At 48.6% G+C, this 23,692-nt stretch overlaps 1 protein-coding gene across 2 annotated transcripts in view; it reads left to right on the plus strand.

Annotated features, from left to right (window-relative positions):
• Nucleotides 1-8,409: 8,409 nt before the first annotated feature.
• Nucleotides 8,410-23,692, plus strand: part of LOC149362522 (uncharacterized) — a 38,729-nt gene continuing 23,446 nt past the window's right edge. For both annotated transcript variants that reach the window (XM_089569737.1, XM_089569738.1), the window contains exon 1: nucleotides 8,410-8,571. In XM_089569737.1, the coding sequence (XP_089425863.1) occupies nucleotides 8,442-8,571 (130 nt within the window). In that variant the 5' untranslated portion in view covers nucleotides 8,410-8,441. The remainder of the gene's footprint in view (nucleotides 8,572-23,692) is intronic.

Here is a 23,692-nt window from a genome sequence, read left to right on the forward strand (position 1 = left end):
TTCCTTCGTCCCTTTTCATTCCTCAATGCTGTGGATTTTCAGTTGGCAGGGGGAGGGTTGGAAAAGAGGAGATAATTGCAGCCATTGCCTCCTCTCTCTCCCCTTCAGTCTTCGTCTTCTCCTTTGGCTGTCTCTTCTCGCTGGCTGAGCCCCACGTAGTTCATTTCGACGCCAAAGTGTCGAGCGTTTTATGGCTGTATGGCTGGCAACACGCCAAGTATACTGATATGTTAAGTGTATTGGGCGGAGAGTCAGGTTCGATTCCCACCCACACAACACTTTTCTTCACATTTTTATAATGGAGGTCGGTTCAAGGTCTCATTAGAGCCGTAACATGACCTTCAAGATTTGTACGCGAGATGTGGAGCTTTTGATCCCAAATATCTCAATCTGAAACAGCATGAAACACAGCTGCGCATAAAAACGAAAAGTTCAAGTAAAGGAGGAATATGAAAATATGAGCGTCACTTTTAAAATGGGGTGCTGACCTTTGTCGCTATGCTTGGCTTCTTTTTTTTTGTATTGCTTTCAACCTTCCGCAAAATTTTACGGTTGAATGCATGAATTCGCCATTTTCTGTTAATTACAAGTTTTCATCCTGAACTTGTAACCTTACACCACTGCCCTGCTTTTCAGCGACCGGTCTTGAAATAGCTTCTCAATCGTACCGCAGATTTAATCACATTCTCTTTTTTCAGCTCTTAATGCTAGAACCTCAGGGAGGTTGACTGTGCGTGAATCTACAGCGGGAATATCGTCACATTCAATTATAAGAAGATAAAGCGTTTCTACTGACTTACGCCACACTACACAAGTATTTTTCTTGATTAATTTTCTTTTTGTAGCTTCGCCTCTAAAGAGGCCCCATCTACCTTCAAAGATTAGGGCGCGGCCTCTTGAGTTATCACAGAACGATTTCTTGCTGATATGCCCGTTTTGATATGGTTATAATGTCCACTTTTTTCCTTGAAATGAATCCTGTTCATACCTTCTGGGTTTTCACATGCCGTTTTTAGCTCCTTATTTCTCTCTGCCTGTTTTCTGTATACTTTCTGGCTAGGTTGCCAGTCTTTTACCGCAACTGTGCCACCACTCTTTACATATGAGTACTTCTGTATGAGTATTTCGCGGTTTCAGCGCAAGAACGGCATTCCTTGTTATCTGTGCTCCCACCGTTTGCGGTAACTCTCACTAGATAATATACAAGTCTGCGGGTGCAGATCGGCACGTAGAGTGAACGTTTTGTTGCAACACCAACGCACGTATACATGTCTACACAGATGGCTCAGTGACTTCAACAAGCTCTGCTGGGTCTGTGGTGATACCGGCCAGGTCTGTTTTAATGAAGGTGAGGACTACCTATCTCACCTCTTCAACTGGTGCAGAACTAGCTGCCCTACGGGCTGCAGTTCAGTTCATTAGTCAGGAATCTGCAGATGACTGGACAGTTTTCACCGACTCTAAAGCAGCCCTTCAAGGCCTGCAAACTGCACTACGCCGTGGGTCACACGAACAACTCGTTGCCGAAATCCGCAAGCTCTACCATGACGCCACATTGAAAGAACATAACATAATTTCCAGTGGCTGCCGGGCCACTGCGGCATTCATGGCAATCACCAGGCTGACGAAGCTGCCCGTTCTGCCCACAATGATGGAATCCCCGTTAATATCCCCGTTACGAGAGCTGACGCAGCGTGTGGGCTTCGTTCTTTGAGGCTGGAGCTCACACTTTCGGCGTGGAACTCTGGTGAGTTGTGCAACCGTCGCCTCAGGACTTTGGACCCTGGACTGCGCCTCCGTCTTCCGTGTAATGTAGCGCGTCGTGAAGCAACACTACTGTGTCGTCTATGGCTCGGTGTTGCCTTCACGAATAAGTATGCTTTCCGGATCGCGATGGCCGACAGCCCTTCTTGTGTGAACTGCGCCTGTGATGAGACAATCACCCATATCTTGTGTGAGTGCCTGCCTTTGTAGCCGAAAGACATAAGCTGCGATGTGCTTTGGACCGCCTGGACCCTCGCCCTTTCACAGAGGCCAAGATCCTCGGTCCGTGGCCACAACAGTCAACTGCCATCAAGGCTTACAAGGCACTCTTTCGCTTTTTGAGAGCGACTGCCTTAATTGACAGACTGTGATTATTTCCCGTTACTTCTCTCTTTCCTCTTTAATTCCCCTCATTCCCTTCCCCTGTGCAGGGTAGCCAACCGGAATCCTTTCTGGTTAACATCCCTGCCTTTCCCTCTCTCTCTCTCTCCAACGCACGTAGTTATCGGACGCTAAAGAGAACTTGTTTTTTCAACTTTCCTTAGTCATGTAGTCCCAGGTGTATTATTATATTGCCACAAAGTTGCCTAATAAAGGTTTTGGTTTGGTTTTCTGGGGTTTGACGTCAAAAACCGACTGAGGATATATGAGGGACGCCGTAGTGAAGGGTTTCGGAAATTTCGACCACCTGGGGTTCTTTACCGGGCACTGACATCGCACAGTACACAAGCACCGAGAATTTCGCCTTCATCAAAATTCGACCGCCCCGGTCGGGATCGAACTCGAGTCTTTCGGGTAAGAAGCCGAGCGCCATAACCACTGAGTTCCGCAGCGGCTAATAAAGGTGTTTAGTTTCTATAATTTTTTGAATGATTTGAGTATTTCCAGCCACCGCTAATTTCTCGAAAAACGTTCACAAAATGGCAGAAAAGGTTTTTTCTTATGAAACAATAGCCTTTTTTTAGTGTTTAAATGGTCCACGTGCACAAGATAAGCTTTTTCGTGCGGCAAGAGCTTGCACGGGGAATAAAGAACAGAAAACGAATTACTGGGTTCGAATTCGCCTGTGCCGGCCGCGCTTCGATGCAGGCAAAACGCAAGGGCGCCCGTGTACTGTGCGATGCCAGTGCATGTTGCAGATCTGAAGGTGGCCAAAGTTATTTCGAAGCTGTACACACAGCACCTCTTTATCTTTTTCTGATTTTATTCCCAATATCATTCCTTCCCTTATGGCGACATTCGGGCGTCCACCTCGATATGAGACAATTACCGCGCCATTTATTTTTCTCCAAAACTTCTTTTCACCTTTTAATCGATGCTCCGGTGAGGGATCGTTCCAATAATTTCAGCCAGTGTCCCGAGTATTAATTGCAGTGTTTGTGGGCTAATTCTTGAATTAATGTAATATATTTGTCATAGACAAGGTGGGCTTATTCAAATGAGGTTGACCTCAACAGCTGTGCTAAGAATTTATCAATTGATAAACTTAAGTCTTCATAATATGATCTCAACTGGCATTTCCTTTGATGCTTAGACTACCGTCATATATGCAAGCGTGCGTCCACAAAGCAGGCTTACAAGTGTCGCCATAGAAGTCTGACAGAAGAAAGCAATTGGAAGCTAAACAACGCAGGCTCGAAATTTGTAACCCGACATTACGAAGTGTGTAGGAGCTGAGACGTTTCCAAGTCTCGTAAATGAACACGACGGCTTCACAGGACAACTAAGGCAGCAGCGACTGCGTTACAGAGGATCAAACGCATATTATTAGGGAAAGAGGGGCCCGGACTGATATGGCCAGACGTTTTTTACGTTCAGAACTTTAACCCCTGGCTACAATACCCGGGTTTTGCACTACGGACGAGCCGGGAGTTCGCGGCGCTGGGCCGAAACCCAACCCCATTCCGATTTTCCAGGATAATGGACAGCTGAATGCGTTTAATGAGATTGTTCAACAGCTAGAGTTAAGAAGACAAATAAAAAGGAAGCACGTTAGGCCCATCGAAGCCGCATTTAATGATGACAGGAAAACCACTAAAAACGGCAGCTCTCTCTGTCTGTATGTACACGACAATGACTACAAAAAATAAGAGTATACTAAATCGTAAAGGGAATCAGTACCTCACACTGTGGCTTACACAAGTACAGGAACTTGTGCCACTTATAAGGACGCATCGGGCATAGTCAAGAGATATAGAACGGCAGCTACTAGGCAAACACACTTTAAGTAGATCACTTTATCGGAATGTGCCTCTGACCGTCCGGACCCTCATGTTATGAAGCTGTATGCTATCCGTGATGCTAAAGACGAGATAAATATCTTGCTGTGTATGAGACAACCCCATCCTTACACCGACTCTCTAGCGACTATTAGGCAATTTAAACCAGCCAGAAAAACACTAAGAATGACTCAACGGTTACATGTTTTCAATAACAGAATAACGAAACGCATTCATGTACACTGTATTGAAGGAGACTGGCAGAACGTTCAACACAGCACAGTAGATGCTCTTATACACCAAGCACCAACCTCAATTGCCTTGCCAACTAGCCTAATGCGGCTTCCTGTGGGCAGCCTAATTTGGGCTAGCAGCTCTTTTTCATCATCGAGACAACATAGAAGCTGCATCGACCCTCAAATACCCTACATGGGACCGATGTGGGCTGGACACGCCCGTTTCCTAGCTGCGCCGGGACCTATGCGGATCTAGACCGGTTTCGTGAGGTCACCAAATTTGGGCTAGCAGATGTTCTTCGAGCATAGAGCCCACGTTCGCGTTTCATCATCCCTCAAGCACCCAGAAAGGATAAAACTACGATAAATACGAGGAGAGGACACAGGCAACAAGGAACATACAAAACACCACGGGTGGAGTAGGCCTATACGGCTGCCACATTTTCAAAGCGTACTGCTCCAGTTTCTTGTATTACATGCCCAATTTCGGTGAAAAGGCTAGCATGTGGTGTCGAGTAGAAACGATCGTGAATGTAAATGGAAAAGCCGGTGGCGGCCATCGGGAAGCATTCATCCAGGTAACCTTACTAGAGCTTCGTTCTAACGTCGGTCTCTTCTAACGAGGTGTCACAAATTCGACTTAGGGTACTTTCCAATGGTCCGTTGCCAGGTTTCTTTCTCGAAAGCAATTGCTTGAACAGGGCAGTCTAATTTTGGGTCTTACCAGCGAAGAATATTTCTAGGGCACACTCTAATAGGTCTTGATTGCTTTGCTTAAACCATCACGGTTTATCCTCTTGAGTAGCTTGACCGCTGAATACCTCTGGTTTTTGGTAAGAAAGCCTCCTTCAAATTCTTTTTTTACGCCTTCAGTGACCTTTTTTCATAAGAAGCTACAGGCAAAATGACAAAGCCACCTTCTCATCGGCCTCTATGGTAGCGAGGCCATTTTTGTTGTGATAGCTCTCCAGATTCTTTATCAGAGATTTTTATTTTTAAGCGGACCTCTTACGGTGCGTCGCAAGATGTCAACTACGCCCCCGAAAACGCTCTATCGCTGCTTTTCATGAACACGCAGACTAACCTGACGAACCAAACAAGCTCGGTGCGATTGAGTGCAGGCAGGAAGGAAAACTTGGGGCTTTTTTCAAGGACCCTCTGCACCTCTTCAGGCAGGGTAGCGTTCCCAAGGACGATCTTGGTATTAACAGACGGTCCTTCTTGACGTTTTTGAGGCTGCACCCGTGGTGAGTTTGTGTTCCTCGTTGCCTACGTCCTCGTCATTTGCAGTTTTAACTTTGCTGGAACTATGACCCAAATAGCCCGCAAGAACGTCCTCAAGTACCTCAAAACGAGACCGATGTTGGATAGATGCAGAAAAGTTGCATGAGGAAGCCCTCGAATACCGATATAGGACCCATGTAGAAAACAGGGCTAGTACAATTTGGGCTGACCAACTTTTTTCCCACAAGAAGCCGACGTAGCGTGCTTCAGCGGTTGCCCTAGCCTCACGTGCCCATGTGGGACACACTAAGGCCCCCAATCGTGTACCACTTGGGATAGTTTCCTTTTCCTTACCAAAGAAAAACCAAAAACAAAATCGCATCGTTGGAGACCGCTACATAAAACAAGTGGGCAAACTGACCACGTAGCGAGTAGCTTCGTGCCAAAGCGAAATCAAACAATGACACGACTTTGTTTCTTGTGTTATAGGATAGGATAGGATAGGATAGGATAGGATAGGATAGGATAACTTTATTTGGCTCTAGCAAAAGTGTTTTTTTTATGTGGTCAGATGAGTTCATCCGCAACGGTCGGTTGCCCCTATTCCAGGGCTCCGCTGGATGCTGCCGTCAGCTGAGCTCGCCGTATCAAACGGATCTGGTCATCGCGGCAGTCGCTGGAGAGCAGACCCTCCCATTGCTCCACACTTGGGTTTTGTATAACTGGGACGATGTCGACTTTTTGACATGCCCATGTGATGTGATACAGTGTAGGTTTTTCATGGCACCACGGACAATTGTGTGCGTAAAGTGTGGGGTGAATTTTACTTAGTGTGTTTAGATTTGGATATGACCCCGTTTGAAGTTGTCTCCATGTGACAGCCTCTTCTTTGTTTAAAGATTTGTACTCCGCTCTGTAGACTGCAAGACGCAACAAACACATGCAAAACCACACAAGCGGATCAAACATAAGATCATCTGAGTACCCGTGCACACGGGGGTGGCAGGAAACCAAGAGGCGGACAGGATAGCTCGAGGATATACTAACTACCGAGCATCCAACGTCAACGACCTTGAGGAATCCCTGCCAGTATCTCAGGAATACTCGGCCATACTCAACAACTACAAAGGCAACAGGATGCGGTACCCACCACCGCACAAATCTTTCTTGTGTTTATGTGTGCCCGAAGGTTGAAAGTATATCAATACCTGCATGAATTGAGAAAGGTTGTTACGCGTTTAAGTACTGCGCTTATACAGGGTGTCCCAGCTAACTTGGACCGAGATTTATAAAAAAACTAAGCGTTCTTCAGAACTGAAATCGCGTGGATGTTGTTGAGGTTTATCTAAAGTTACAGAACCATTTTTTTCGTTCCTCCTATTCGAATAATTAGTTGAGATAAATAAATTAACTTTTTAAATATAGCTTGAAACGTTCAGGCGTCAATAGGAAAGTTGTGGAGCTCCACAAATATCATCCAACCCCGGCACTTCCAACGAGATAGACCTAGCGTGGCCATTTTTATTCGGGAAAAACGAAAGCCCGCGGAGTTTAAAATATACCACGTGACAGCGCGCTCCGTGCGCCCGGATGCGCTGCGATTACAGCGCTCTCATCCGTGCTTCGTAAGAAACATCACCCGCTTCGGGTCTTTCGTGCTGCCCAAGACAGGGCTTCGCGATGTGCTTGGTTCCAAGATAAGCACCAGTGGGTACGAGCGGCAATGGAAAGAAAGTGCGGCTCCTGTTTTTCAGCGCAATTCGCACGACGTTATCAGGTTTGTTATATGCGTCTTTGTTTGTTGGGATTTTGTTCCCAAATTCAAACTCATGAGATTGTCATCGTTCCTCCGCATGCAATCTGCTAACGTGAGTGTGCAGTTATTGCCGCAGAAACGGGAGCCGCGCTTTCTTTCAACTCCCGCCCGAACCCACTGGCGCTTATCTTGGAACCAAGCACGTCGCGAAGCCCTGTCTTGAGCGGCACGAAAGGCCCGAAGCGGGTGATGTTTCTTACAAAGCACGGATGAGAGCGCTGTAATCGCGGCGCATCCGGGCGCACGGAGCGCGCTGTCCCGTGGTATTTTTTAAACTCCGCGGGCTTTCGTTTTTCCCGAATAAAAACGGCCACGCTAAGTCTATCTCGTTGGAAGTGCCTGGGTTGGACTATATTTGTGGAGCTCCACACCTTTCCTATTGACGCCTGAACGTTTCAAGTTATATATAAAAAGTTAATTTATTTATCTCGACTAATTATTCAAATAGGAGAAGCGAAAAAATGGTACTGTACCTTTAGATAAACCTCCAGAACATCCACGCGATTTCAGTTCTGAAGAGCGCTTAGTTTTATTATAAAGCTTGGTCCAAGTTAGCTGGGACACCCTGTATAGCATGTGCTTTCAGCCATAGATAATTATTTGGAAGTCTGCACCCCGTGGTGTCGTTGTCGTTGCTATGCCTCCTGTCCTGCACTATTCGCATGGTTCTACCGTTCATTGAAATGAATCAACTAGGCGGCCAGCATATTGTGCCTTCGATATCATTAGCGCTATTTTTCCTCCTTGATGGCCAATTTCCAGGAACGGATTTTGGCTCGATTTTGGTTCTCTTCTGCCTCTGCTTTATTTTTCCTGCATGAGCGCTTTTTTTCATTACCGTGCGATGTGTGCTAAGTCCTGGTTGTCCGAAATTGGTGCAGCTGGTACAAGCTTGCGCAGTACTAGAAAGTTGACAATTAAGCTTGTTCTGCAGAGCTTTATGCGTCGCGTAGAGGTACAGAGCCGTGTAAATGCTGCTCAATATGCCAACTGCGCAAACGCTAGTGAGAGTTAGCAATTCATCACCGCTTTTTTCAGTCGTGGCTGATATACGAGCCAGCTTCGAGTGAAAGCGGGACGTTGCTGAAACATTGGTACCACCCGTCCGAGCTGCTGCCGAGCTCGAAAAGTATATCTGCAGTTGTCTACCTGAAAAGGAGGCTTTAGGGTCGCTTCCTGAAGATGGTGTGTCAGCCAAAATGGACGCGTTGTGGGGGCCAGATTTGGTCTGCAGCGATTTTATGCATTTCGACATTGCTTGTTGTTGAGAGCGATCATTTGCAAGAAATGCGGTGGTGCGGTGGTCCCCTGAGTGAGTATTATTCCAAGGGTAGCGTGTTTTACAATAACCCTTGTATCGGGGCTTCTCGCCTGAGATAGAGTCTAAAGGGTGGCGGTGGTTGACGTTTTAGCTCTTTTTTGCCCTCAGCGCATCATGTGCTAAATTTGATGTCGATTTCTCCTAGAGGCTCCTTAGATTTCCTTTGATATGAGACTAGGAGAGGCCGAGAACATCACTGAAGTCCGGTTTGTCGGTATGCTCACGAAACGTCACTAAATATTTGTAGTGGTAGTAGAAGACCTTTATTCGGCCATAATTTACACGCCGAGCATGTCGACCGCCTGGACGACCAGAAGTCGCTGTTCTTGCTCCCCTTCAGCGCCAAGCCAGTCGAGACAGGTGGTGATGAATTAAGAAGGCGGGGGGTAAAAACCCGACTTCTGAGCAGTGCGGCAATGGAAGAGGCAATGGGCCAGGTCCAAATAGATACAGGGGCAGTTGGGACAGGAAGGGTCCGATCGATAGCAACAGAGAAAGAGGCGAGACGGGGTGATGACTGCATTCATTTGGATGTGCAGAAGGAGTAGAGCCTCCGGCACCATGACTGATAAATGAGGGGGAGGTTAAAGGCGTTTGTCGAGTCGGAGCTCGAGGTAGACCTCTTTTATGGTGCGGCTAAGGGTTAGTCTCCCACCGTCCTCCGAAGCCTTCGGCCAGGGGATGAACGGTCGCCGGAAAACTGCCTCGCGGGCGAGCTGATGGGCCAGCTTATTGCCGTCAATCTCTGAATGGCCAGGAACCCAGCGGAGGAAAAACGATGGAAGGCTGCACTGCGGAGACCGCTCGTTCGACCTCCTGTTGGAGAAAAAGGGTTAGGGTGCGTTTCTGTATGTGGCGTACAGCGGCTTGTGAGTCTGAATATACTGTGTACTCTTGAAGAGAGGGAAGGATGGCAAATGACGGGAGGGCATGCGCAATGGCGAGGACCTCGAGGAACAATGCATCCGGAGGGCGTAGATACGGCCCGCAGGTGTGGGTTTCAGAAGCGGGGAGGTGGGGATGGTACAGGGCATAGCCGCAGGAACCTCGAGGAGCCACGAAGGAGGCATCCGTGTAGGCTACACCCTGGGTATCAAAGAGAGGGGAATGATGCTGCGTGGCCACATGATGGTGACCGGCGTGCGGGACGGGGGACATGTTGGACAAGAGGGGGAGGATACGAGGATTGGGCGCCGGGGTGGGAATAGGCGAGGTAAACGGAGCGCTGGGAATGGGCGAGATACCCGCTTGAGTCAGTAACCATTGGACCTGAAGGGTAAGGGAAAGCCGGGCAAGCTGCGAGTCACGATGGAGAGAGAGAAGAGAAGGGAGAGGATGAAAGAGGCCTGTGGCAAAGATCTTAGCGGTAGAAGCAGTGATAGGGAGGTTGCGAGCTGCCTTGTAGAGGCCCACATGGGCAGTCTCGAGAGCGTTGAGTCTGAAGTAAACGAAGGGTGCAAAGTACAAGACCTGTCTGAGGGCCAGCGCGTTGGCAACTCGGAAGGCATGAGCCCCGTGGAGACCTGAGCGTCGAGTGACCACGCGCCACAAAAGGTGAGTTACCGAGTGGCAGGTGGTGACAGCGTGGTGGAGGGCTTGCACGTTCTTGGCCGCATGCAAAGGAAAGCGAAGAACTTTGCAGTGCGTGACGACAGGATTGGTAGAGCCAGAAAGGTGGAGACAGATGAAGTGGTTGTGCGAGCGCTTGTATGAGGAATGGTTGAGAAGAAGCTCGGATTTTTCAGGAGCAGGAGAGAGGCCAGCGGTGGTAAAAAAGAAGTCGATAAGATCTAGGCCACGTTTCAGTGTCCTGTATGTGACCGGGAGAGTCAGACGAACACCAGACAGTGATGTCATCGCCGTAAAATATAGGATGCAGGTCGGGTATTTCAGCTAGCTGGGAGGTGAGAGAGGCCATAGCGATATTGAAAAGGGTAGGAGAGAGAACAGCATCTTGAGGAATGCCACTGAGGTGGTGAAGGTCGAACAGATAGGTGTCTACTCGAAAGCGAGCCACACGTTTAGAGAGTAATCACCGAATATAAGAGTACATGCGGGAGCCAAAGTCTAGGGAGGCGATTTGGGAAAGGATGTGGTCGTGGCAAGCACCGTCGAAGGCCTTGCTAACATCGATGGTCACAAGTGCGTGAATATGAGTGCAGGTAGGTGACTCAAAGGTGTGCTGGAGAATCAGAAACATGTCCTGTGCGCAGACGCGATGTCGGAAGCCGATGACAGAATGGGGGAAGAACTCCCTCGCCTCGAGAAAGTTAGAGAGGCGAGTCAGGGCCATTCGCTGAAGTGTCTTACCAACATAGGATGTCAGGGAGATTGGGCGGAGGTTAGAGAGAGAAGGAGGTGTGCCTGGCCTTGGAATCATAGAAATGAGGGACGAGGTCCAGGAGCTCGGCAGGCAGCCGCTGTCCGAGGCGTCATTGTAGGTTTGAAGGAGAAATTATTTGGCGCAGTCAGGAAGGTTGGGAAGTGCGGTGTATGTAATGTCATCCTTAGCGGGAGCCGAACGTGTAGCATTAGCAGCCACTGCCGATTCGAGCTCTCGGAGAGTGAAGGACTGGTACAGATCGGAGTTAGACGAGAGCGAACGCGACGGCTACTGGCCGTGAGCAGTGCAGTGATGCGCGACGTCCAGTTGTCGTAGGATGGAAATGAATCGGAGGCAAGATTAGCGCGGAAAGCGTGCCAGTCAGTGTGAATGACCGGATGACATCGAGGGATGTGGAAAAGCGAGGTGGTAATACGGACAAGAAAGTTGTCACTGAGAAGAGTTTCGGCTGTCACCTGCCAGTGAAGGGAAAGTGAAGCCAGAGAAAAGTGATGTCGGGTGTCGTGGGGCGCTGTGAGGCAGTGCCCACTCGAGTAGGGGCCAGAGTAGAAGCCAGCCGAAAGAAATAAGCTGCATTGTGCTCTGAACTGCCTTGATCCTCGCCCTTTCACAGAGGCCAAGATCCTCGGTCTGTGGCCACAACAGTCGACTATCAAGGCTTACAAGGCACTGTTTTATTTTTTGAGAGAGACTGCCTTGATTGACGGAATGTGACTGTGTTTCCCGTTCCTTCTCTCGTCCCTCTTTAATACCCTCATTTCGTTCCCCTGGGCAGGGTACAACCGGAATCCTTTCTGGTTAACATCCCTGCCTTTCCTCTCTCTCTGTATTTATTGATCTAAAGTCACCACCAATGAGGAGATGGGAGTTAGAAGGAAGAGAATAAAGGAACTTGCCCAAGGCGGAGAACAGGAGGTGACAGGGGGGTTGTAGGAAGGCAAAAGGGCGAATGAGACACGGTAAGAAGAGTGGTAATAGACCACACCAACTAAATATTTAAGGAAGGTGGAAGGGATGTCAAGTGGCTCCACGAGCACGTCGCTGCGTGCAAAAATAGACGCAAGTGGTGCGGCCGTAGTGGCATGGTAGGCGCGGTAGCCTGGGACAGTGCGGGCCGTCCGGGTCTCCTGGAGAAGGAGAAAGTGGGGCAGGGAAGGGCGGGCTAGTAGATACTGGTGGAGGGGGGCCTTATTATGGCACAGATTTCAGCACTTCCACTGCACAATCTCGAGGTCCTCGCCAAACGCCATTATGATAGTACAGAGGTAGAGGCTCGTGAGGGTACGCGTTCCTTCTTTTCGACCAGGGGCAGTGACTCATGCAGGGAGTGGAGCATAGATTTGAAGGATACGAAATGTTTGGATTGTGCTTGGAGGGTGGTAAGAATCTGTAAAACCGATGTCTCTAGCTGAACCAAGCGAGTGGTGTGTGCCTGTGTGGTGGTTTCGACAAGATCAGCCAAAGGGGCGACCTGGGCGGTGGAGGAGGGATTGGTGAACGTGGCAAGGTGCTTATTTAGCTTGGTAAGCTAGGAGGTAAGAGAGGAGGTAGTTTTCTGGAGGGTTTGGGTCAAGGCATTGATCTGCTGTTGTAGGTCGTGGGAAATGCGCTGCTGCTCTTGCTGCTGGCGTTCCAGCATAGCGAGCCGGAGGTCGAAGGAGCGGCTCTCGTCAGTCAAGGATGAGGAGGGTGGTTTAGTGGAAGAGATTGACGCTGGAACCGAGGATCCTTTAACTTTGGCGCCGTAGGAGCCTGGTGGCGACGTGATCGGAGCTGATGGACGTTCATTATTAGAGGATGAGGAGGGGTGGGTTACGTGGCACGGCGCAAAACTAGGCCTCGTAGGTATGCAGCATTGGCACAATCGCGTTGTTTAGCGTGGAGGTAGGGGCTTGCGGGAACGAGGGAGGACCGGTTGTTTACCTGGCTATGAACGCACCAGGGCTGCGCACATACTTGATTGGAAGGGCCGGCGGGTAGAGGAGCAGCACAGCGACGGTACTTGGCCGGAACGGTGTGCTAAGTGCATTGGTGGGTGCTGTGTCCTAGAGTGAGACAACGGGTGCAGGTGGGAGGCTTAGGTTTATGATGACCGCACCGGAAGGCAGCGCGTTTAAAATACGCAAAGTGGGGGATGACGGTTCCATCGAAAGTTATGAGCACAGATTGAGAGGTGCCCATCATACCAGCAGCAAGAATATCGGTTTTAATGACTCGGTATTATGCATGAGGTCATCGGGGATGAAGTGGTCACCGACATTATAGATGATAACGAGGCATGAGACGGGAGGATTAGCAGCATATGTTTCGATGGTGATAGGCTTACCACGAAGCTGAAGATACGTGACTCAAAATAGGAGGTGGGCGGTGATAAGAGAATGAGTGTTTAAAAACGAAAATCTTTTGGCTGGCTTGGCCTGAAGGTGATCACTGCACTGCTCTTGGAGGAGAGTTGTGCAGCGGAGATGACTGCGGCGAGTACGTCGTAGAGAGGTAGCTTGGGGGTGAGGGTACCAGGGGGAAGCTGGATGGCAACTGTGATGAGCTTGGCGCGGGGTCAGGTGCGGTGGCAGGCTTATGGCTGGTTCCGATGGTGCTCCAGCCAATTTCAGGGGTTGGAATGAGATGGTCGTCGACCGGGGACGTCGTAAGGTCTGCCGACGAGTCGTCAGCCTGAGCCGCAATTTGCGACGCAGGTACCGAGCGGTAGGACAAAATAAAAACGTAAAAAATGGGCCTAAATGGTAGTTCTCGGTCGTCTGAGATATATGTAAGATTCTTTAAACACTGCAAACAAATAAGCGGATCGTATCTGTGTGCAGTCTTTTCTTTATTCTCTTTTTGTTGCAAAGTAGAATGGCATGAACTTCAAAATAGTTAGATGAATCGTGTGCGGCGCCGAAGAAAGACTTCAGTACCTCGTTCTTGCGTCATTCAGTTTGGAACAGGTGAAGCGCACGAAACGTTGTTGAGCTAGGAGCGGGGTAGTCATTAAAGTTGTGGCCATTACATCGGATGAGCTATCTCCTGATAGCGTATATGGAGTGGACAAAGCGAATCATCGTCCGTGGCGACGGTAAAAACTTTTCTATACAGGTAGCAAAAAAAGTTTTGTACACCACTAACAACTGCGAGACACTCATCTTTGGTAACAATGCAGTTCCGTTCGGACTAGCTGAACAATCGTCTGGGTAAAGCTACCAGATGCTAATGTTTGTCTCGTAAAGTCAGATGCCGTCTCGTCGACCTGAACATGTGCCGCATGACAGGGACCAGCATCGGAAGAAATTTCAGACGACAGAAAGCAGATTGACAGTAGGAAGTCCAGCCTTGTGTACGAGACAAGTGAGAATGTCGGCGTCAGCAAACTTGGGAGCACCAACAGCCAAAATAAGAGCAAAGCACTAATTACTGCTTAGGGTCCTTTAGTTACTGCTGTGCTACAAAAGTCCTGAAAGCCTGACTTCTGAGGGTCTGGCCGAACACCGTCACTATTGACCTTGCGACGAGAAGAGAAGTATGGCGTTTGAAAAAATCCAGTTCTTCGAGTAAAGTTCTACGCCTGTCGTTTCAATGCAAAGATGGAAGCGAAGCGGCATTAATGCTCGCTAAATATCTGCCCAAAAATCGTAATACTGCCTTACTCCAGTTGCTTAAATTCGCATCCATGAATCATTCAAGTGGCCAAGAAGCTTAACTTGTTCCAAAAGATATAACATTAAACTCGTACAGTACCTCTAATAATTTAAATTTGATCTTTTCTTTGTCGGCCAGGTGCCTTCGTTTTTTCAATAAACAGGTCTCAAATGAAGTCAGGAAACGCATGAACCTGCGTGAAGGCAGTCGATGGCATTGTCTGTGTGCAGAAGCTTTGAGAATTTTTGAATGCAATATCATTATACTTGAGAAAAACCAGCCAAAAAGACGGGGACAAAGGAGAGACGAGGCACACACAACGACTGGACTATCAACTGTGCTTTATTGAAAAAACAGCCAGTCTCCAAGAAAACCCAACAGAGCATGCGCAACTCAACGGCACCGCAAAACCAGCACAAAAAACAACAACAGCGATCTCGAAGATAGTCAAACTGCGATGTCAACGGGACAAGTAAGCTAATTCTTTCTGCATCAACGTGACAGAAGCCGTGCTAACACAGCTATCTCCATGATTGCTAATGTGAAATGCTTCGAGGATTTCCCGCTCAACCTTACCCTTGCCTCCACCGAGAAAAGTGACATTGGAAAACAACGGGTAGCACCCGCAATCACGGTAATGGCGAGGCAAGTTTGCTCCGTCAGCCGGAGTCAGAGAGTTATGGTGCTCTCGTAGCCTTTCATTTATACACCGGCCAGTTTGGCCGATGTAAACTTTTTCGCATGTCAGCGGAATCTTATAAACCACCCGTGTCGCCCAAGGAACATAGCAGTTTTGATGCCGCGTCGAACAAACAGGTGGTCTAGTTCTGCCACGCGCGACACGTGAACAAAGGCCTGAAAGTTTGCAAGGAGCAGAAAAGACAACATTGACACCTTGTCTTGCAGCAACTTTTTTGATATTGTGGGAAGCCCCATGCACATAAGGCATCACCTCAAATTTTCTTCTTTCAGCCCTAGTAGGGTCAGCCACCTTTTCGTCACGGCTCTTAATTATTTGCAGCAACGACTCTGCCACAGCATTCAAAAGCGGTTTTGGGAAACCGGCCTCTTGCAAACGCTTAACCTGGTTGTCGAAACTTGACTTCATGCTATGGTGGCAACTCTTCTGCAGAGCATTGCGAAAACAGCTCATGGCAATCCCTCTCTTGACGACTTTTGAGTGTGCAGACGAGTACGGTAATAAAGCCTTCTTACTCCTAGGTAAAAAACACCAGCATACATGGCCATCGTCACGAAAAGTTAGTTGAAGTTCTAAAAAACGAATCGACTGGTTAGCGGGTAGTTCAAAGGTAAAAGAAAGGGAGCTTGAGCAAGCTTTAAAATCTTCTAAGACATTTTCTACAACCTCATGCAAGGAGTCAGTCGGTGAAAGATTTAACATTATCAAGAAATCGTCAACATATCTAAAAACTTTGTACACTCGTTTGTCAAGAAAAGAGCCTAAAAGTGTGTTGTCAAACTTTGCTAAAAAAATTTGGCACAAGATAGGAGCTACGCTAGCACCAATACAGATTCCTTTTTTCTGTATGAACAGACCGCCCTTAAAATCTACAAGGGTAGATGAAAGATAAGTAGTTAACAGTTCTAATAACGCATCGACGGAGATGCCACAAGCATTTTGGAAGGCAAATAGGCCGTTCTGTATTGGTGCTAGCGTAGCTCCTATCTTGTGCCAAATTTTTTTAGCAAAGTTTGACAACACACTTTTGTTCGTCTATCAGCATTTGTTCGTCTATCAGCACCTACTGTTCGTCTATCAGCATTTGTTTCGTCGCTTACGCTCGGTAAGGCTTCTGTCCTGTCGGAAGAAAAAATTCAGTATCAATCGCATGAGAATGCAAGTAGTTAGAAGCAGTGCTGGATAGTCCTTAGAGGATTCGGACAAATTGACATGCTCCGAAAGAGGTTCTACCGCAGTGCGGTGTTCTTATGACGGTAGGAAATTGTTAAGTAGAGCCTAACCTACAGCCTGTGCACAGGGGTGCTCCTTCTGTTTAAAAGAACGGTTACTCAGCGGTTCAAGAAAAGTGACACTCCTTCCTAGAAGTAGGTGATTTTTATTCCACAAGTTAAGAAGGCTGCCTCTTCCAAATAATTCATTATCCACAGCGCGCCCTGCATGCTGGTCACTGGGACTGTGCAACGGGGCACCAGGATACTCTTCTTAGCGAAAGTGAGTATAAGAGGTTGAACCGCGCGTAACAAGCGTCGCACGAAGTTCGAGAAGAAACGAACTGGGTGAATCCGACACACATCGCGCACAAACGTTTGTCTACGGTTAACGACCACGGCCTGATATCAGCGCACCAGCCCACCACAAGAACAGATATTAGAGTACCGTCCACAGAAATCTGTCTAGTATGGCACTGCAATGCACCGTACTGTTCCAAGAGACGCTATAAAGGTCCGCTTATGCCTATGACCTGGCAGCGCTGTGAAATCTGTTCGATACACCAGGCCTATAATAACAAATTTCGAGAAACATCAACATTCCACGCAAGTGCACTGCTTAATCCCAGCAGAACGTTTATTTCCGTCGCCGACTACTCTTGATTGCCTCATTCATAACGGATATGTATGTATACTTACGCCATAGGGCTAGTACCGTCTATTAACACTAAGTTTATTCTTCTATATAAACATCGGCACAGGTCTCCCGATGTTTACTCTCCGGCGGCCTCACTTCCATCGGCTACATCGCCTAGTTTCCCTAAGGGGGAGAACGGTGTCGCTGGAGCATGGGTGGTGGCGCCATGCTTTGGTCAGATTTTGGCAAGGCAGTTCTTTGCAGTGTCGGGAGGTACTTTACCCAAGACATTGTAGTTGCTGGTATTCAGTACTGGTATTGGGTATTGGATAAGACCAAGGGTATTGCTCCTGTGGCATCGCGCCCCGTCGGTGGCAATATTGGAATGTATGTACGTACACTCACGCTAAAGTTGTAACATACAGGTGATAACCGCCAGTGGTTAGCGTAGGAGTCCTGGCAAACATGACTCGCGTGCTGATTGTAAACGGGATTGAAACTCGCCTGTGTACCCGGTCCATCCCATCGGCTGGTTCTCCTATCGGCAAACTAAGGCGCACAACAAGCCGGAGCTAAAGAAGTAGACGGGGTCGCGGGCTGTGGTCTGAGCGTAGCCGAATGCGGAGCTTCATCACGGCGCAGAAAGTCCTGATGCTGTAGTGGTTCCTCGCGCACAATTTTGAGAGTCATTTCACGCACACACTTGGCAGAAATGTCATCAGCGCTCACGAGAAGGACGATGTCTCGTCGCCAAAATATCAGGGTGATACGTCGGAACTTCAAGGCCTCGAACATTCTACGGTGTTTTATGACGTCAGTAGTGCGGATCAAGTTTTGTCTGTTTATGAGGAAACCAGGCCACGGCGGTCGAATTCCGATGGAGGGGAAATTATAGAGGCCCGTGTACTGTTGCAATGTCCGTGCGCGTTAAAGAACTTGGTCGAAATTTCCGAACCTCTTCCCTATGTCGTCCCTTATAGCCTGAGACGATTTGGGACGTCAAAACCCAGTAAACCAAACCTGTTTATAAGGGAAGTTTAGACTCGACCAGCATTTCTTTTAAACAAGTGACAAACTTTATCTCCTACAGATGTCCACGGGTATAGTAACCTTCACAACTTTATGCGATCTTTTGTGTATTTGGTGCAGGTCTCACCAAGCACATGTCACCTTTGAGACAAGGTTTGGTCTGCAATTTTAACCTTCACAGATCTACCACCATAGCACTTCATAATTTCAGCCTCAACAGCATAACCATGCCGACTAGTTGGTGACGAGCAAACATAATGTAATCAGCTAAGAAAATGGGAGCACAGTAGGAACCACACAGCACAGTGCAGAACTAGCCACTCCAGCGCTCTTAGTCTAGGTTACTTCTTATGTTCCCGTTTTCGTTGCTGGTTACACTATGTTTCATTTCATCCATAAAATAGTTACAGGTAGAAAGTATTCGTAGTTGGAAAAGTAAACGCGCAGTTGATTTTAAAAAGTTATGCGACGTTGGCTGGCATAGGAATAGCATCCCACCAATTATACCGAGCCCACCATCTTGTTCACTGGTCGATGTCTCAATGAGACTCTCCGGCAAAGGTCCGCAGTTCGGGAAAATGCTGCCAGTATCTCACAGCTGCTGTAACTTCCTCAATGTCTTCAATGCTGTTACAGCTCCGATTGGATGGGTGCGACTGCTCCGCCGCCAGAATTTTTAGGGCACTGCGCTAACCGAGGTAGGCAAGTGTGGTGGAGGGAGGCGTCCGTGGTTTCACCGAGTGTTGAGCTGCCAGGCGATAGGGTTGGCAGCCAGTGCTGTGCACCCTCCTCGATCAGCGGCATGACTTAATGATCGTGGACACTGAGGAGGTAATGACTGATATGACTGACGTCGGCTACAAGGTTTCAAAATTATTGAGCCTTCGGAAAAAGCAAAAGGACCGGATTCCGCTGATATTTTCGCCAATAGAGAAATAGCTAACTTTAAAGGCTCGTTCACACTTGCGAGTCGCAGAGGTCGCGCGACTGTTTTGGTCGAAAAGCGACAGTCGCAAACGGTCGCCCTGGTCGAAAAGCGACAGTCGCGGGCCAGTCGCTCGCTGCTCGATTTTTCAGCCTCGCGAGTGCGAGTCGCAAACCGCTGAGCCAATCAGCGAGCGAGCCAAGCTTCCGGCAACGACACCGCTCGCGGGCGCGCCGGGCGACGACCTGCGCTGCTCCCAGCTGGCTGCCCTAGTCGTCGCTAAGCCTAGCCGGTTTCATATCAATGCTGCAGCTCAGGGCGCTTCGGATCCTGGCCAGCGCTAGTAATTAAGATGCTGCTTTCGTCCCCGCTTTATTGTGGACCTCGTGTCATAATAATATCAAGACATGCTCGACTTCCGTGACGCCTTCAGCAGCGGAGCGGGGCTAGCAAACAGCAGTCGAGCAGCATGGAGCAGCAGCAGCAAAGCGGCTATGGGAAGAAATTTGCTTGGGTCGCAGTTATCACTTCTACCAGCAACTCGGTAGTGGCCAGCGATCTTCAAAAATGATTCATTTTTTACATTCCTCTAAACAAGGGCTTCGTACGAGCGTGAACAAGCAGTAGTGGCGCGTTTTTCTGACGCCGGCGGCCGGCATACTGCAGGCTGGTAGGCCGGCCCTGCAGAGAAGCGCGCCTCTGTCATCATGACGCTTGTACGACCGCGGTGCACATCAAAACCGTCACGACAACCTAATCTTCGCTCGGGTCGTTGCAGTACATTGCGAATAGCAGTTTAGACGACCGAGCGCGAGTACAGGAGGCGCGGCCAAAACAGACGAAACTCTCGAAAGCGCGCGAACAACGTCATTCCCGAGAGTTATCGCTTCAAACGAGAATCTAACGAGAAAGCGACCCGCTGGTCGCGCTTGCAAGTGTGAACAACGGTGTTGTCAAGCTGCTGCTTGGTCGCAAGCGACTGCTGGTCGCGTGCCCTTTGCGACTCGCAAGTGTGAATGGGCCTTAAGGCGTCGTTCGCTGCAGTCGTGCGATCAGAACACGTTCACAGCCCATCTATTGCTCAACAGGATCTTCACCCAGATATCTCCACTGAAGAACTAGTTGACATTCTTTTGCAGTGGTTACAAATTGTTAATGTAATAGTGAAGGGCAAATTTCTCCAATTCTACATGAAAAACACATGTTATCAAGGAGGTCCAGATGTGCTAAATTTGCGTAAACGACCTTCCCTCCTTTAAACCGGCAAGGCTTTCTCCACCTCTGGTGACTAGTGCATCGTATGAAGTCTCCAGGAAACGAATAGGCCGCGAAGCCTCCGAACCATATTGTGCCAACATTCACTCCTTAAAGAGTGCCGAGAAAAAATGAACCTTGGGTTCAAAAAGGAGAAATTGACGAGCTCATAGAAACGCCACCGCAAAGTTTTACGTACGAACCATTTGTACATGTTGCTACATTTTTGCACGAAGGATCAAAACTAGCAAAGGCGCGGTGGCGCCTAGTGGACTTCGTTTTTTGCCAACTGTGGTGGTGACCCCTCAGCGAGCGGCGGCGGTGGCTGCAGCTTCCAAGTCAGTGGCCTACGCTGTCGAAAGTCTTTTGTTGCTGGCGTCAAACCCCAACTTACTGAGAATTCTGTTCCTAAGCGACTAAATTTCCTACATTTTATTTGGATCCTTTAGTTGCACCAACAAAAAGTCCATGTCCTTTACCGACCATTACAGCACAGCCTTCCTGACCGAAGTTCCGCGCTTTACATACGCCGGAAAATGCAACATGCACCTTTGAACACCTCCGATCTTGGTGGCGGCAGAAACATTTATTGCCAGTATTACAGATGGTGGTGGTGGAGCCCCCTGCATGGCACATGGGAGCTCGCCCCGTGTAGCGAGGGCCCCCTTACGATGCAAAGAAAAGCCCTTAGAGGGCTGTGCTACAGAGAGCACTGGTCCTGAGCACTGGAAGCTTGCGCTTGTCCCGATCGGAAATACTAGTAAATAGGCACTGCCAGTAATATAAGAGCACTTCTGGTGCGGGAGGATGTGAGAATGAGGGGCGAGACTCCTCGTTACCTGGAATGCCCGCATGTGCGGATGCCCAAATAAGGGTGACGGATTGTCGGGGTTGCAAAGGACGCAAAAAAGGCTGGTGGGTGGGAACACTATGTAAGTGCCAAAGTTAAGGACAGCCGTTTTAGAGTTCGAGATGATTTTGGCGGCGGGCGTTGAGGTGGTGGCTAGTGCAATGGCTGCCTCCTTTAGAGTAGTGTAGAGGGGCTTGGAGGAAGGCGCAGAGTTGTTTAAGTGCAACTCCGGAATAAAGAGTTTAGACGATCGCGTTCTTGACTTGTGAGGGGTAGGTAGGGGTAGGTGGTCTTGTAAGGTGAAGGGAGTTTCTATCTTGAAGACCTGTTCTTCGATGTGCTACACGACGTATGAGTCGAGTAGTTTTGTTGAGCGTGAATCTGGAAGGCTTTGAGTACATAACTGTGAGCTCCATGGGAATAGAATGTCGTTGCTGGCACTCTGACTTGTGTTACTTAGGTGCGTGCAGAGTGCGAAAGTGGTAGGTGGGCTCTTAGGGTGAGTGGATTTCGGCCTGTCCAGGCAAAGTTGGGATTAGAGGCTGAGCAGGATAGGCCTCTGTCTTTCGCATGTCTATAAGTGGTGTCAAGGGCTGTCTGGAGATGGGTCTCTATGGCGGCGCCACTGCCTCGGCATGCCCATATCGTGATTTCATCCACATAGAGACTGAAATGTATGCCTGGAATTTGGGAGATTTGTCGGGGCGATGAATGACTGCAATGTTAAAAAGTATTGGGAGAAGCAGCGCTCCTTGAGAGGTTCCCCAAGCACCGAGCTGGGTGTTTGGGAGTGTGTAAGGGCCTAGTGCGAGCGTTGCAGTTTGGTTGCTGAGGAAGGCCGTTATATAGTTGTACGTAGGGTGTACGTATGGCGGCCTACTTGCAGTGCTTGTAGATATTTAAGAGTGGCAGAGTGCACTACACTGCTAGCGGCGTTGTTGAGATCTACCCCAACACTGGCGCTGGTGTCTTGAGTTTTTCAGTCAAGGATGTGGGGTTTTAGTTGTAGGAATACGTCCTGGGCTGCGAGACCCTGATAGAAACTAAATATGCAGGTGGGCAGCCGCTCCCGTTCCTCGAGGAAGATGCAGAGTCGTTTCTGCATTACATGTTGCAGTAATTTTTCGACACAAGAGGTGAGATAAAGAGGTCGGAGGCTGTTAAGGAAAAGCGGTTTACCCGGTTATAGGATGGAGACCATTTTGCCTCCTTCCATTGGGGCGAGTAGGCTGCCTCGTTGCCACCATTCACTAAAGCAGCCGGTTAAGGCCGTTATGGACGGGATGTCTAAGTTGCATAAAGCTTTGTTGGTGATTTCATAGCGTTCGGGAGCCGAGAAGGTATTTATGTTCAGGAGCTCTGCCTTTACCTATGCTTCAGTGATAGGCTGACTCAGAAGATCATTTGGAGTCCTTGATAGCTTGAGTGTAGTGCGGGTTAGAAAAATGCAAAGTATGTCTTCTTTACTTCCCCAAGTAGTTCTGACACCAATTTTTACTCCGACGTCAATGAAGCAGCGGCTACGCGGATACAGCTAGGCTTTGGAGTTCTCTGTTCGTTCATGTATGTACATGTCACTGGAAAAGAATTTTATCGTTGAATTGGTTTCTACGGCAGTTTTCTGACCACTGTCCAGCTCCTGAAATTATCTGCGATGATTTCAGCGCCCTTCGCACCGGATGGGGAGATGGAAACATGATTCACGCGGGTAAAATATCCTAGACATCGTTGAAAATCCGATCTTGTGTGTTCAGAGTGTTGCAATGGGCACTTTATTTGGGCCCCTAGCGGCAGCCACAGCTGCATGCTTAACTTTCAATTCAGATCACATCCGGCTGGAGTGGTCAACGGCGCCTTACCTCATGAGGCATGGCCATTATCCGATTTTGGCGTTTGGTGCCGATTTCTCTCTGCGTTGTTCGAAACATGATGCCCACTCGGGTAAGTATAAGCAGCATCCGAAATGCGTGTCTGCTGATGTTATCGACAAAATTCTTTTTAGTAAGACGACAGTAACAATAGCGGTCAGCTTACCGGACTATTTTCTTGATGCGCATTTATATGTCGGTAACATACACGCAGTGCGCAGGATGCCGAGGGGTAATTAAATTATTAGGAAGAAGGATAAAAGAGTTCTAAAGACATTCTTTAATTGCCTAAATTTGGCCTTTCTACGGCGCATGAACCATTTCTGAATGTCCCAACGGGCTCATTTTCCGGCTAGCTGCACTGAATTTTTTTCGATGATGAGTATCAGGCGAGCCATCAAGGTGAATATCTTCTTCAACGCTTTTTAACAATCTCGCATTTGGCAAGAAGATGCCTCTTGCGTGTGTGGCTGAGGGATTTGCAGATGTCTTTGTACTTGCTAACTCGAGAATTAACCCTTGTCCTTCCGCAGCTTCGTCCACGTCTTTCATCTACGCCCCTATCTCACTTAGAGAACTGCAGTGAAATCTGCGTGACCTTCGGCGGTGGCGTGCACCTGCTCCGGTAGCTTCGCTATTGAAATGCCGCAACCGCCCT

Source organism: Amblyomma mixtum, chromosome 2 (assembly GCF_055824585.1).
Source record: "Amblyomma mixtum isolate Tamu chromosome 2, ASM5582458v1, whole genome shotgun sequence".
Classification (NCBI taxonomy): domain Eukaryota; kingdom Metazoa; phylum Arthropoda; class Arachnida; order Ixodida; family Ixodidae; genus Amblyomma; species Amblyomma mixtum.